Genomic DNA, 14,568 nt, shown 5'->3' with positions numbered 1-14,568 from the left:
TCTAATTGATGGGAGACAGATTCTAGAGGGACAGAGGGTTGGGGCTTTGCTGTGTTCCAGGTATAGAGGGAAAGACTAAAGGAGCCTTGAAGGATTCAGAAGAAGGGGTGGTTTTAGGATTAGGATAATTCTACTGCAGAAAGAGTGGCAATGAGAATGAAGATTTATATACACGTTTTCATAGCATGCAGTTAACACCTAAGATGTTGGGACTACTAGATTTTTTAAAGAAACTTTACAAAACTAGTAAAGGTTCACAGACATGCACGTTTTCATAGCACACAGTTAACACTAAGAAGTTAAGACTACTAGGTTAGATTTTTTTAAAAAAAAAACACTAGTACATATTTACAATAGGCAAATATTTTCATTCTGTTTCCATGTTCTTTGCAGAAATACATAGGTTAACATAGATCAGAAGGAAAGCTTTCCTCAGTTTAGGGTCTTTGACCATATAGCTCTTTTACTGGTTAGTAGGTTGTGGCCACTGCAAGGACATTTGTTTTGTCCTTCATCAGTCAGTATAGCTTTGGTTCACCACAAAAAGGGATGTTTCAACAATTTATCTGCCCTTTGACATTCTGATTTGTATATGATAGTGCATGTATGGAAGACTTTGGCCTTCAATTACAATCTCCACAGAATGATAAAACAACCCAATGAAAAGCACAGTTTTCTGGATTAATAATTATCAAAGAGTGTATGCATAGTGGAGCAGTTAAAAACCCTTCAAATGAAGAAAAGCACTTCAATGCCAGTAAGAATTTCAATTTCCTAGTTATTAATAAAAGCACAGTATTAAAACACCATATGAGATGGCACACAATAAAAGCACTTTGAAAAGCATTGTAAGAGTACTTCTACTTGTTTATTTTGAAACAGTTGCATGTGCATTGTGCTTAGGGTGACCAATAAAGAGGTCAAAACAGCACAAAGATTTGCATAACATTTGTATGTGTTCTGGGCTGTGCAAATTTAGAAATAATTACTAGAGTTTAAATAGAAATACATCTCATCTTAAATAGAAATACATCGTAGTGTCCTTTGTACCACCACCTGCTCAGTCTGCTATCTGGGTGCTAACTGTAGATGGGCACCTTCAAGGCCCCTCCTGCTCCCTCTTCTTAGAGTTCTCTGTCTTTAAACTGGACTTATATCAGATAGCCCTTCAACAGAGAACACCTTCAAATAGAGGTCTTCTGCCTTTCAAATAGAGGACTATCCTCTGTAAAGGAGTACACAGGGCCACCCTACATGTGTCACCAAGGAGAAAAGGTACCTGAAAAGTACCAGCATCCCTAGCTGTGTAAGAGTGCTGAACCTGGGACACTGGAAAACTACTGTATGTATATGTCTAAAATACAATGAGTGGTTAAAGTTTTTCAAAATTACATTTGCACCTGGAGCTGATCCATCTATTAAACCTGAAATTTTGACATTAACAGTACCCACATAGGAAAATAAAGATTCTTGCCTTGATCACTTTATTTATGAAGAAATTATGGAGTATGTAGTTGCTCCATGATTAGTAGTGGGACTACTAAATTACAAGGATGGGGAATCTGTGGCCCTCCATATGTTGGTATACTATGTCCCCCATCATCCCTGAACATTGGCCATACTGGCTGGGTGGGGTGATTGGAGTGGTGATTCCAACAACAGGGCCATAGGTTCCCAACCCCAGGTATACTATGTGAATTCAACCTCTGAGGGGATGACGTTGATGTGGGTCTCTTGAACTATGGTGAGACAGAAACTCAGCACTGCTAAATAAACCACTGTCCCAAAAAGGAGGAAGTATGAGTTCAACTCCTGGCAATGATCTCCCTATAAATTACATTCATTAGTGTAGGTTCAGAGAGTAGCAGGATCATTAAATGTCTTTTTTATGGAATGTTTGTGAGAATTAGTCACCAGTGGAGGGGCATGTTGAGTTCTTTGCTTTGGGGGTTGATTAGGCCAGAATCCCTTGTTTAGCATTCTATGATGCTAAGGATGCTTCACACTGAAATGACTTGAAGTAGAACTGGGGGGGAAAGGAGAGGAAGGTGGGCATCCAAAGTAGCACAACATTTACTTTGACACTTTCACAAGCATTGCAGAAAATCTTGATAACCAGGCTTAACTTCCTGGGTCAAGCAGCATGTGTGGTGCACAAGATTGCAATTACTTATTACAGTCATTATTTTACTTAACCAGCTTTTAGAGAGGAGGTGGGGGCAAAACCCAGAACAGCTATGAGTTTTACAAGGGATCAGTATGTAAACAGGGATCAGTATGAAAACAGAATTTTGTCAGTGGTCTTATTATGAAAACCATTTTATAACTACATTGAAAGCCAGGTATGCTAAGGACAGAATTCACACCATTGTTTAGTGTATCCCTACATAACCCATGGGCCAGCACCAAAAGAGCTAATTCAGGTGTACCCAAGGACTTGGGCATACCTGGCTGGAGGTTTCATAAGACTTTTATCATATCATATGTGCTGATGGTGAAAGTGTAAAAGGCCATTCTTCTTAGGTGTGAATAGAGTGGTAGCATGACAAATTTGGAACTAAATTTGCATACTTCAGATCAATACATGAACCTGCTTCTCTTAATCTAGGGGTGGAGAACCCATGGGCCAAATCAGGCCTGCCAAGCTGTTGCCTATGGCACATCAGCCCCAGACTTGTTTTTTTTCCCTCCGACAGGGAACTTGACAGGAAACTCTCTGAGATCAGAAGGAAAAAATTCACAAGGTTGTGCTCCCAGCTGGGAAATCAGGATACAGGTCACTTCCTGCATGTGTGTGCTAAATGTATGTAGGGGTGCTGAATACGTGGTCTGTGTGTGTATGTGCATATATGTACTGTATTGATTAGTGTGTGTGTCTGTGTGTACATGTGCGCACATGCAGCCGTCAGAGGGATGGCTATCTCTCAATATGGCCCTTGGGCCAAAAAAGGTTAGCCATCCCTGCTTTTGTTGACATTTTATTCAGCGTTTTGCCATGTTACTTAACATTTATCAATGTACTATTAAGCAATTTACAAATTCTCTTAAGTGAAAGATTGATAAATAACTGCCAACTGAATAATGAATTGTCAAAAGCAGAGAACTATACATCAATGTGATGAACTCTTGGAATGTCAGGATGAACACATTAAACAAATAAATTCTGGTTTGTTCTGAAACTGAAACTCTGAAATTGCCACATGCTTAAATCTTTGAATGTTCCTGCCTTCTTACTATCTTTAAAGTCTATTTTCAAACCTTTTCAGAATGCTCAAGAGGCACATGGAGTGGCTGTACCAACACCATCAGTGCCAGAAGGCTTTGAGGACAAACCAGCTCTAGGTAAGACGACAGTTTTTAACAGGGTAACCCAACAACTCTTACTTTGTGTATGTTCAGTACAGTTTGTCATTACCTTTTCTCACACTTAAATGCTAAATCTTTGAATTGGCAAGTTTCTTTCAGTGTCACTGTTAACATCCTTGCAATGCCACTGCAATGACATATTTTGTGGTGCTGCACAGTCATAAGAACATAGGAGGTTAGAGTCAGACCATTGGTCTATCTGGCTTAGTACTGTCAACACTGACGGGCAGTGGCTCTCCAGGATTTCATACAGGAGTCTCTCCCAACCCTACCTGAAGATTCTGATGTTTGAACCTGCAAAGCATATGCTCTGTGGGTCTTCTCAAAAAAAGGTTGATCCATCCTTAACTGTTCTTACAACTCAGATGCAAAGCAGCATCTACACCTGTGGCTGTATTGGTGCCAATGTGTGTTTTTCTTCAAGATCAGAGCTAGGAAGGGCAAGGTTAAATGTCACCTCCCTATGTGCTCTGGTGCCAATGAAAATTGCTTCCCTGTGCCTTGTGTTAAATAAACTAACCACATTTGCTAACAATGAGTTGTTTCCAACTACATGCTCAGGGTAGACCCACAGAAATCAGTTGACCATTGATTCCAATGTCCATTGATTCCAATGGGTCTAATCATGTCCACTGATTCCAGTGGGTCTATTCTGAGTATGACTCAGTTGTATATAACCCAATGCGCTTAGCATCCCATCTAGTTTGACCCTGAATTGTTTGTCAACTGTTATCCAAAATATTAAGTTATCAAAAATATTAGCTTAGAAGTAATGGGCACAATTCACAGAGAAGGTCTCCCAAACAATCTCATGCCGTAATTTGTCTTGTGCATATTTCCTATTCATATTTCACCCTTCTGTGGGGCTTGCACAGAAGAACTTCCTAGAAGATCATGCACAATGTGTTTACCATGTGTTCAAGCTGATGACATAACAATGAACATTTTAATGTGACATGCAATTATTTTTTAAGGAGCCCAATTTTTTGTGATCAGTTAAAAATAAAACAAAAAGGCATTTACATTTGTTTTAAAATATTCACCTTTTTGATCATTAGCTTCTGACAGAACATTAATTTTCTTCTGGTTTTCTGGATGTCCTATATTGGAGAACTTCCAGTAATCTGCACTGAACTGAAAGGGTGATATTCAACTAAGTCATACCAAGCGTAGACCCACTAACATTGATTTCTTAGTCTTGACCAAGTCCATTGGTTTTAGTGGGCCTACTCTGAGTATGACTTAGGCTGCAATTGAATATACACTTACCTGGGAGTAAGTCCCATTGAACTAAAGGAGGTTGCTTCTGGGTAGACATGTATTGGATTGCAGCCTTAGTCAGATACCACCCAAAATATTTAGTGTTGCTAAGAGGAAGGCTGGCACAAAGTTAAGGGCAGCTATTGTAAAACTGAATCAATCTCTTCAAAAGCACGCTCAGCTAGTTTCTGCAGTCAGGCAGCCATGGCAATTATCAAACATATTTAAAAATATAAGGTTACTTCCCTGTTAATGAGTAAGTGTTGTTTGCTACAGCCCATCATTCACTGGGAAACTGGAAAGTAAATGTATTTTGTTTGTCCTCCTTCTTTGATAGCGACCCTTGATAGGGTTGCCAGTCTTGCAGACTCCAGTATCTGTTCCTGCTGAGAGGAACATTTCCTGGACACCAACTGCATGGAGTGCTGTATGTAGTTTCACATAACAGCGACTAGAAATAACCATTATATTTCCATTGAGAACATAGAGCTTCCAAAAACTAAAGGAAGTTGTTTAGTTAGAAAACCAGTCAGTGACCAAAGCAGTCCTCTTTGTTTAATGGGATTTCAAAACTTTAGTCACTACAGAATCTTCCAGAAAGAAAGAAAACCAAAAGTAGAAACAATTATGAATGGACTAGTAGGATTTTGTGCCTGTTCTTCATCTTTTGGTGAAAGAGGGCGAGTATTTTTTAACGATTCCCAACCCCATCCCACCCCACCCATCTTATAAAAGTGATTCTCATTATTGCCTAACAGAAAATGTTCACCTCTCCTAGTGTTGATTAAAATGAGAGGACATCTCAACACCATTGTATATGCTGTTTTCTCCCTAGGGCTTGGTTCTCAAATCAATGGCAGTTACAGAAAGTACAATTCGGTTCTTGATCTGAGGTCCAAGGCATTTGAAGAGAACTGCTTGGATGATGATTACATCCCCCCACCACCATCAATTCCTCCTCCTCCACCACCACCACCACCACCACCACCACCATCAGTTCCTCATCCATCACCAGCATCCAAAGTTGACCTGCCACCACCTTCTGTGGATATTCCACCTCCACCTTCCATGGAAGCTCCACCTCCACCCCCACCAGTGGTGCCTCCCCCACCTCCTCCTCTTCCAGGAATGTCAGCTCTGTCTCCTTCATCCCTGGCTCCACCTTCATACTCATATTCCAATTTGTCTTCCCCCAGCACTCCATCTCCACCAGACTTCATTCCTCCTACTCCTCCTCCGGCTTTCAGGAATAGTGTGGCCGCTCCTATGCCTCCCATTTCACCATCACTTCATACTTCACCTTTCTCAAATGGTGTATCCAAATGGAAATCTGAGACTGTTCTAAATCTGAGGCAGCCTGAAACCATCTCCCCTAATCTGAACCTTGTTTTTCCAACAACCCCTACCCATAAGGAGTCACAATTGCCTCAATCCAGTCCAGAGCCTCATCTCACCTTTCCAAGGTCATTTAAAATACCTCCCCCTACTCCTGTGAGAACATCCTCTATTCCCTCAATAGAAAAAGAATCCAGCCCAAGAGATGAGCAGCTCCCTAAGATGGCTCCTCACAGCCGACCTGCCTTGCCATCTTACTTTACTGTACAAAGTGCAGCTGTGGTTCACTCAGAGGGAGAAGCTGGACAGCAAGCCACTTTGGAGAAGCCTTCCATATTAATCACAGAGTCTGGAAGTCCAAACCTAACATCAGATTCTAATGGCTCCTCTGCCTCCCCACTGAAGCATGAGGCATCCCTGGTCAAAGACACAGAGCTTCCTTCTTCAGACTATGAAGCCTCTGATGATGAAGACTGGAAGGAACGCAGCAACCTGGACAAGCTAAAGCATGAGCTCTCTGTTCTGCTGTCCTCTTCATGTAGAAAGGACGACAGGCAGCAAGACAGAACTGTAGCTGCCAAGGCTAAAACCAGCATTACTGATAGCAACCAGGTTATTGCACATGAACTAAAACAAGCTAAGCCTGCTGTGATAAGCCCAAAGTCACCAATAGGTACAGAAAGTGAAAGGAAAGAGAAGATAACTGCTAATACACCTTCTGCAGGCAAAGCCTTCCCTAGTGATGCTTCCTCAACTCCAGACGATAAATCCACCAATGTGCAAGCAAACTGTGTTATGAAATTCAAAGATGAGTTGGAAGCCTTGTTCTCTCCCACCAAGGATGGAGGACCACCTTTGGCTCTTGCAAACCTGAGACATAATCCAGAAACAAAGAAACAAGTTACTCTTCAATTTGGTGGCAGCCAGATCAATAGTGGTGAGTCCAGGCTTCCAAAACCCACAGCAAGTCAGAATCCACCAATGTTGGAAGTGACAGAGAAAGAGCCTAAGGTTCCTAGCACCTCTCCTGGTTACTCACTACCTGACAATGCTTGTAAACCTCCAGCCTCTCTTCTGAAATCAAAGAATGAACTCTTGCTTCCAGCTGCATCTTCACCAGCCTCTTCTGGCACTGCCTCACCGGTACTGACTACATCTCCTAATATGGATTTTTCTCTCCTGCAATACAAGTCGCATAGGACGAGGTTAGGTTCTGTTGACAGTCTGGCCTCTGCAAGTTCTTCCCAAACTACAGAAGATAGACCAGTTAACACAAATAATAATGAAAATCAAAGAGACTCTGTTGAGCGCAGACCCTCAGAGACATCCACACCTGCTAGGAACACAGAGAAAGTGAATAGTGATGTTTTCATTCATCCTGTTACAGGAGAAAAAGTAGAGAAAGGCTCCCCAATGGCTCTCCTCTTAGCTGCACAACAGCGGGCCAAAAGAGGCAGGTGTTCTGCCTCCACCTCCCGACAGAACAGCTATATATCGGAGAGGCCCCAGTTCAAGTTATCAGAGAAGTTGCACAATAGCAGCCAGTCAGAGACTGGGTCATCCACCATTTACTACAGTGACTGCAAGCCCAACTCTGTCATGGTTGTACCAAAGTCTCCTCAAAAGGAATCCCTTGCAGTCTTAGAAAATAAGCAGCGCAGTGGAGCAAGTACATCTGACAGCAACATCTGGGGCTTGTCAGAATTAGGGCAGAGGGTACATAAGCCACAGATATTTTCCAGTGTTTCAGAACAGTGCAGGAATGCACAGAAAGTCAGGGAGATGAATGAATCTCAGAATCTTCCCCCTTCAAATAGGCATGGTACTTCCATTTTAGTTCAAGACTTTCTAGAGTCCAGCCACCCGAAGGAGCAAGGCCCTCACAGCAGGCCAGAAGCTCCCTGGCAGTCTTTCACTGCACCTAAAGACCACACCAAAGACAACAATAATGTGGTGGAAGAGGGGTTTGATTTTGAGATCATCCCCCCCCCACCAGAGTTCAGCAATTATGCCAAAGGGGTCTCAGGTGGTTATTCAAATGGAAGAAAGAATCACAAAGCCCTTAATGTCCCAGGTGACACTCAAGCCTCAGATAAACAACCTAATTCAAACTATAACTATGGTAACAGTTATTCCCTGACATCCAAACCAGCTCTGGAAAACAGCATGAGGACCAGTGGATACAGTCACTATAACCCAGGTGGGAGCTACTCTTCTAGCTACCTCAGTGGCTACTCCAACAGCCGGCCTCTGATCAAGAAGCGCCTGTATGTGTCAGAGATGGATGGATCATATGGCAGGTCCCCCATGTCTCCTCGCAGCATGAGTGTGCCCAACTCCTCCTACAGCCACACTGCAATGATATACAACTCTCAGGCTGGGGAAGGGATGCGGCGGGTCAACTCTACTCACAGGAATGTTCCCAACAGTGCGCAGGGCAGAAGGGTGTCCCTGGAATTACCTGGGAAAATGGTGAATTACAATAACGCTGCCAGTGATGGCAAGTATAAAGGCCAGAATGGAGAGTACTCTACCAATACAGCAGCTGCTGGCAGGTATGTTCCACTTGCAATAAATGCAGGAATTGTGATGTGAGGAAGGACCTGCAGAAAAATGCTGCTGGTCAGGTGTAGGCATGAAGGTGACAAATCCTGCAGTTCCCACTGTCTATAGATGGAGATCTTTTTTTTCTCCTCTGGAGAAGATCCTCCCAACTGCTCATTTTCATTAGAGCAATATCCCACATCTGCTTGTTGCAATCCTCAGTGCAACAACTAGAGATCAAGTTCACAATCCTAGACAATCCTGTGAAGAGCAGGGGAAACTGCACATGTAAGCACTTTTCCACTTAAAATCAATGTGCCTGTTTGGCAACATGATTGACTGCATCAAAAACATCCAAAATACTTCCAGCTGGGACTCAGGAAAAATGGCCTTTCAAAATTCTCCATACTCTTTGTGGGTGGTGAAATTGGGGAAGGGAATTTCACTCCAAGAAAGGATACTAAACGTGTTTATTTTAAAATGTATATATCAAAATGTCCAGGACATCTTGGTCATCCAGCACTCATCATATCTTAGTGACGTTAAGAATTTAGTTGGGGAAGCAAAGAACCTGTTCAGTCTCTGGGAATAATCAAGACGGCAGCCATAATTATGTACGGAATCTTAGTGTCAAGCTTAACTGCACAGATTTTTTTCTAATTCTCATCTCAGTCCTTGGTTTTGATGAGTAGCATGTTATTTTTTTACCAGTTCTGTTAAAAATATGAAGAATTCTCACATCCTTAAATGGAATATTATATGTATATACACCCCAGATATCCTGTAAACTCCAGCTTTTCTAAAGTAGCTAGCACATAAACACATACAGTAATGCATATTATATAAAATAATTCTGTATTAATGCTTATTAAATTATGCTGCAGAAATATAATATATGAGGCTTGATTCTTGTATACAAATTATATACATTCTGAGCATATAATTATGTGTATAATTAGTCAAGCAATTCAGGCACAAGTGGATGCTCAATGCAAAAGGTGGTCTGACGCAGGCAAAGCATAATTGGGTTGCAACTACCAAATTCTGCATATAAATAAGTTTAAAAGGGATTCCATCATGTGAAAAAATATTTAGACTTTATGCCTACAGTAACCAAAGGGCATCCCATCATTAAAATCCCAGCTTCCTACACTGACTCTTGAAAAGAGTTAACAGGAGTGGCTGCTATTGTAGAAACTGTTGTCCGGTAAAATTTCTTCCTTCAAAATGCTTTCTTGTACTTGGAGTGAAAGCTGACCACCAGTTTTCTTATATATTTCCCCCACCACCCCATATTGCTTCTTGGGACTTTGCCGTATATTGTATGACTGAAAATTTCCATTCATCTGATGGTATTTTTGCTTTATCCCTTCCCCTTTCAGACCTTCCCATGGAAATCCACAATATGGTGGAACTGCAAATACATTTACCGTCAGGCCTGGAGCAAGACAACCCATTTCTTATTCATACCAAGGAGGTCTTCGATAAGGCATTTCATGACGAAGCTTCATCATCTCGCGTGTAGCATTGGCCAAGTTAATACATCATAGGTCTCATCTTCTCCACTTTATGGTTCCTCCTTTGATAGCTCTTTAGGGAGGCACAAGAGCCTGCCCTCAGCCTAATGTTGTCCCAGTACTTTCTTGTAAATAGACTGGTTGTAAGTTATTAGGGAGAAGGTAACAATGAGCTCTGAGGGCTTCTTTGCAAAAGGGATAACAGGGCAAGATATGCCACACAGTGACTCAGCAACATTTGCTTAGCATAAAGCAGGTAATTATATAGACTTCCCTGTGACTACTGCCAGCTTGGCCTGTAGGAGACTATCTAAAGCAGCAGTTTATGGAAGAAATTTTGCCTTTCAGCACCACCCTCATGAGTATTCATCTGTCACTCAGAAACAGCAAAGGACTATTGTCTCCATCCTAGAGGCGGCAAGGAACAGACAAGGAATCCAGGGCAGGAAGGGTGAGCAGGAGCCAGGATTAAGGGCAGTTACATAGCAGTAGCCCCAGTAGCCATGTGGGGCCCAGAACTGAAATCTGAAGAGCCTGGTGGTTGGAAGAAGGTAGCATAGTTGTGGGAAAGGGGTATGGGGATTTTCAAGGATAAAGTACAAGCATGGCAGAATAGATGAGAAGGACTAGGGCTACCTACTTTTTTGTTGCAAATGTGGTTTTAACACTGAGATGGAGCACCCGTGACCCTCCAGATCTTGTTGAACTACATCTCCCTTCATCCCTGTCCATTGGCCATGCTGGCTCAGGCTGATGGGAGTTGGATTCCAACAACATATGGAGTCCAACAGGTTCTCTGTCCCTGCTTTAAGAGTTCCATGAAAAGAAAAAAACTGAGCAACTGGGTTTTTTTTCTCATCACTGCATCTCCAAGCCAGGAAAAGCCAAGTCTATTGGATTTCTGTTTGTCAGACAACTGTAAAAGACAGGAACCCTAATAGAAAAGAAGTCAGCATCCAGCAAGCCTAGGAAGCATTGTCAGACTCAGATGCTCTTGGATCTGTTGGAAATACTTCGGACTGGAAGTTTTTCAGACAATTCTAAAGTCATTTTTTTAAGACTAGGATTGTTTTGTATAACTCACCTCCCAGTCTGCAGACAAGATTGAGACTTCCCAAGTATCAATAGCTGTACAATGCAAATACAGAATGTTAAGATTATTGCTGTCACTTTAAAATGCAACATCTTAATTTAATTTTGGAAAGAGATTTTAAAGTAAGAAACTTCACCAGGTTAAAGTGTTTTGAAGTGCCATATATTTCCAGGCTGCAACCTGGAGATCCTGCTTGTCCCTTTAAAATAACATAGCCTCTTTGGCTCCTGCACTGTGCCTCCATTAGTCCCTTCACCCTTGCCTTGCCTACTGTGCTGGAAAACTAATTACAGCAGGTGGCAGAAGGACAGAGTGGGGGATGTGGAGGCTGCATGCTGTCCTGGAAATTTTAAGGAGATTGGACCCATGTTAAGGATGCAATCTGAGCACCCTACATTCAAAGTGTAAAAGACGTCAAAGCAGGCACCTACTTTGGTTTGAGGTGTGTATATTTTTATGATTGTGGGGGCATTTGATAAAATGGGTGCTGGCACCTATACAAATTATAGCCAAGATGGGTGATTAAGAAGGAAGCAATGCAGGTTTAAATGTTGCCCTTGGAAGTAAATCTTATTGATTCAATGGGATTTACTTCCAAATAGGTGAATTTAAGGTTGCAGTTTTAATCCAACTTGGCTTGTTTGCCCATAAGTGAGAGTTGTTCATAATATAATTGTTCATTCTATATATTAATCTGTTGGTCTATTCTCTGTTAAATGGCTAACAGGCAAATGAAATGTTTTTGTCAGTGACTAGGAGATAATTTTGAACATCTTATTCATAAATTAATCACATAGTCTATGCATGCAGAAGCAGCGGCTTTTAAGATTGCCCTCCCACCAAAAAAACCCCTCCCAAACCTCTATGGATTTTACAGAAAAAACAATTATATACCCAGGAACAGCTATTCATGCTTGTAAATACTATTGTAAACTATAAAATATATAGAGTAGTAAACTTAAAACCATTGAGTTCAGTGGGTCTATGCTGAGTGTGACTCAGGTGGATGCCACCCCATATACATTAAGTCTTGCTGATTTGGCCTGATGACAGACACTCTTTAATATAAAATCGTATCTCAAAAGCATGTAGTCTCAGTTCAGGTCAATTTATTTAGGTGGCTGGTATTCCTCTGCTCCTTTGGATTGCTTCATACATAGAACCACCAAATACCACATAGGAAAGGACTGCTGTACCTTTGAGAACTGTGTAAAAAAGGGGAATTTATGCAGTGCTGCAAGAGTGAGAAAAAGTCTTTTCTTCATTGCATTTGGAATACAAACATATACATATCTATGCAGAACTAAGTCCTATTGAGGCCAGTGGGGCTTACTCTCAGATAAGTGGGTATAGACTGCAGCTTTAGTCCTTATTTATGCATTACTCCCCACCCCCACCTCCGGTACTTCTTTTCTGCACATGAACTCACAAGGCTTGGATCTTAAGGTAACTTGGCTTAAAGATGTTCATGGAAGGAAAGTTTTCCACCCTGTCCTCCCTCCTACAGCAGTGGTGAATGGTGCCTGTTGCAGTGGTGAATGGTGCAGGGTGGAAGGCAGGGAGCCCAGTCGGTACAGCCAGAGCCAATGACAGGTAATTCTACTTTTGTCCCCATCCTCCTCCTGTCTGCTGAGTTCTACAAAGGCATCAGAGAGATTAAGGAAGAGGAAGTTGTGAGACAGGGCCATCGTCTGGGCTGGTTGTAAGTAGAAAGGTAGGTGGGAGGGGGGCTGGCTGAAGTTGGTGGGGTAGTGTCCCATTTGCCTGAATGAACCAGCCTTCACTGCCCCCCAGTGTCCTATGCCCCTCTCCCAATCTTCTCTGAAGCACTGTAGGGGCCCAATGTGGGATGAAGTGCGGGTGGAACGAGGAGAGGGAAACTTTCCTTTCAAGCATTTCGTTAAGTTAAATTATATCAAGATCCAAGCCATTAATTTTAGACGCTGCAAAGAAATTAGCTTTCTCCACTGAACACACAAGCAGCTTGAGCATCTTCCAAACATTGAAGCACACACATATCTAGTGTACGTTGTACAGTGGTGTTGGGGAAATGTAACATGAAATGGTCTCAATGCCTTATACTGGAGACTGCAGATTCCAGACATACCATGTTCTAAATTTGTTGCAGCTAAAGGAATAGCCAAATGAGATATGGAAAAGGTGTGCAGTAAATAAGAGTTTTCTCAACCCTTATCAAGGATGTAGAAGTTCATTTCAGAGTGCCAACATTTATAAAAGATCATTGGACTTTAAACTTTCTACAGCTGAAACAAACTGATGTAGTAGTTTGTCATGACAAAGCAATGTAAAGACTGTAAAACATGTAGAGAATGTATTGTATTACGGAAACATAAAGCACTTGGAGACAAGCATTTTGAAAGCACTTTTTAATTTTCCTCTGTATGCAACATCTTCTCTTTAGTTCACTAACTGTGCAATCCTGTACATGTCTACTCAGAAGTAAGTCCTATTTGAGTTCAGTGAGGCTTACTCCCATAAAAGTGGGTACAGAATTGCATCTTTGGCGTTTTCCAGGTCATTTGTGTACATGTGTGGAAATATGCACATGTAAATTACACTCTGGACAGTGAAAAAAGTGGATAAGAGAAAAGCAACTCATTTGAAATGTGGTATTGGAGGAGAGCTTTGCGCATACCATGGACTGCAAAAAAGACAAATAACTGGGTGTTAGAACAAATTAAACCAGAACTATCACTAGAAGCTAAAATGATGCAACTGAGGTTAATCACACCTTGGACACATAATGAGAAGACATGATTCACTAGAAAAGACGGTAATGCTGGGAAAAACAGAAGGGGGTAGAAAAAGAGGAAGACCAAACAAGAGATGGATTGATTCCATAAAGGAAGCCACAGACGTGAACTTACAAGATCTGAACAGGGTGGTTCATGACAGATGCTCTTGGAGGTCTCCGATTCATAGAGTTGCCATAAGTTGTAATCGACTTGAAGGCACATAACAAATTACACTCAATATTCTGGTTTCTTAAAATTGAGAATGATCTCGGCTATGCTAATTTTAAAAACTAGTTGTTTTGCAATAAGTGTGTGTGCTTATAAAAGCCATAGAAAGTTTATCTGTCATTCATTGTATTAACAATTTGTAATATCTGGTTTTTTTTTTCAGAGTGACAGTTACTAGATAAAATGTAATACATTTCAAACTACTTTTCTGCTCAGAGTAAAATGAGAATGCAAAGGTTACTGTTAGTAGCTACAATCCACAGAGTTGAACATGAAGAAAGAAAACTAATTCTGGCAGCCGTAAGAACCATGTCAGTCACATTAACCCATAAATGTGCAAATTATGTGCATTCTTTTCTTGTAATTGTGTGCAGAAAGCACAGGATCACACAAATTGTTTGTTAAAGAGCAGTCAGAGATGGCGAGTACTACCAATGCAAAATTAATACTCCAACACTGAATTTTTGCT

General features: G+C 41.4%; 1 protein-coding gene across 1 annotated transcript in view; it reads left to right on the top strand.

Moving 5' to 3' along the window:
- The window catches only part of C6H6orf132 (chromosome 6 C6orf132 homolog), a 41,289-nt gene extending 27,800 nt beyond the window's left edge, over positions 1-13,489 (top strand). The window contains exons 3-5 of the mRNA XM_061632032.1: positions 3,267-3,342; positions 5,462-8,516; positions 9,888-13,489. Of these exons, the coding sequence (XP_061488016.1) occupies positions 3,267-3,342; positions 5,462-8,516; positions 9,888-9,993 (3,237 nt within the window). The 3' untranslated portion in view covers positions 9,994-13,489. The remainder of the gene's footprint in view (positions 1-3,266; positions 3,343-5,461; positions 8,517-9,887) is intronic.
- Positions 13,490-14,568: the final 1,079 nt, after the last annotated feature.

The sequence above is a fragment of the Rhineura floridana genome, chromosome 6 (genome assembly GCF_030035675.1).
Source record: "Rhineura floridana isolate rRhiFlo1 chromosome 6, rRhiFlo1.hap2, whole genome shotgun sequence".
In the NCBI taxonomy this organism is placed as follows: Eukaryota; Metazoa; Chordata; class Lepidosauria; order Squamata; family Rhineuridae; genus Rhineura; species Rhineura floridana.
Note: the sequence above shows the minus strand (reverse complement) of the source record. Positions and strands in the feature narration are given on the sequence as shown.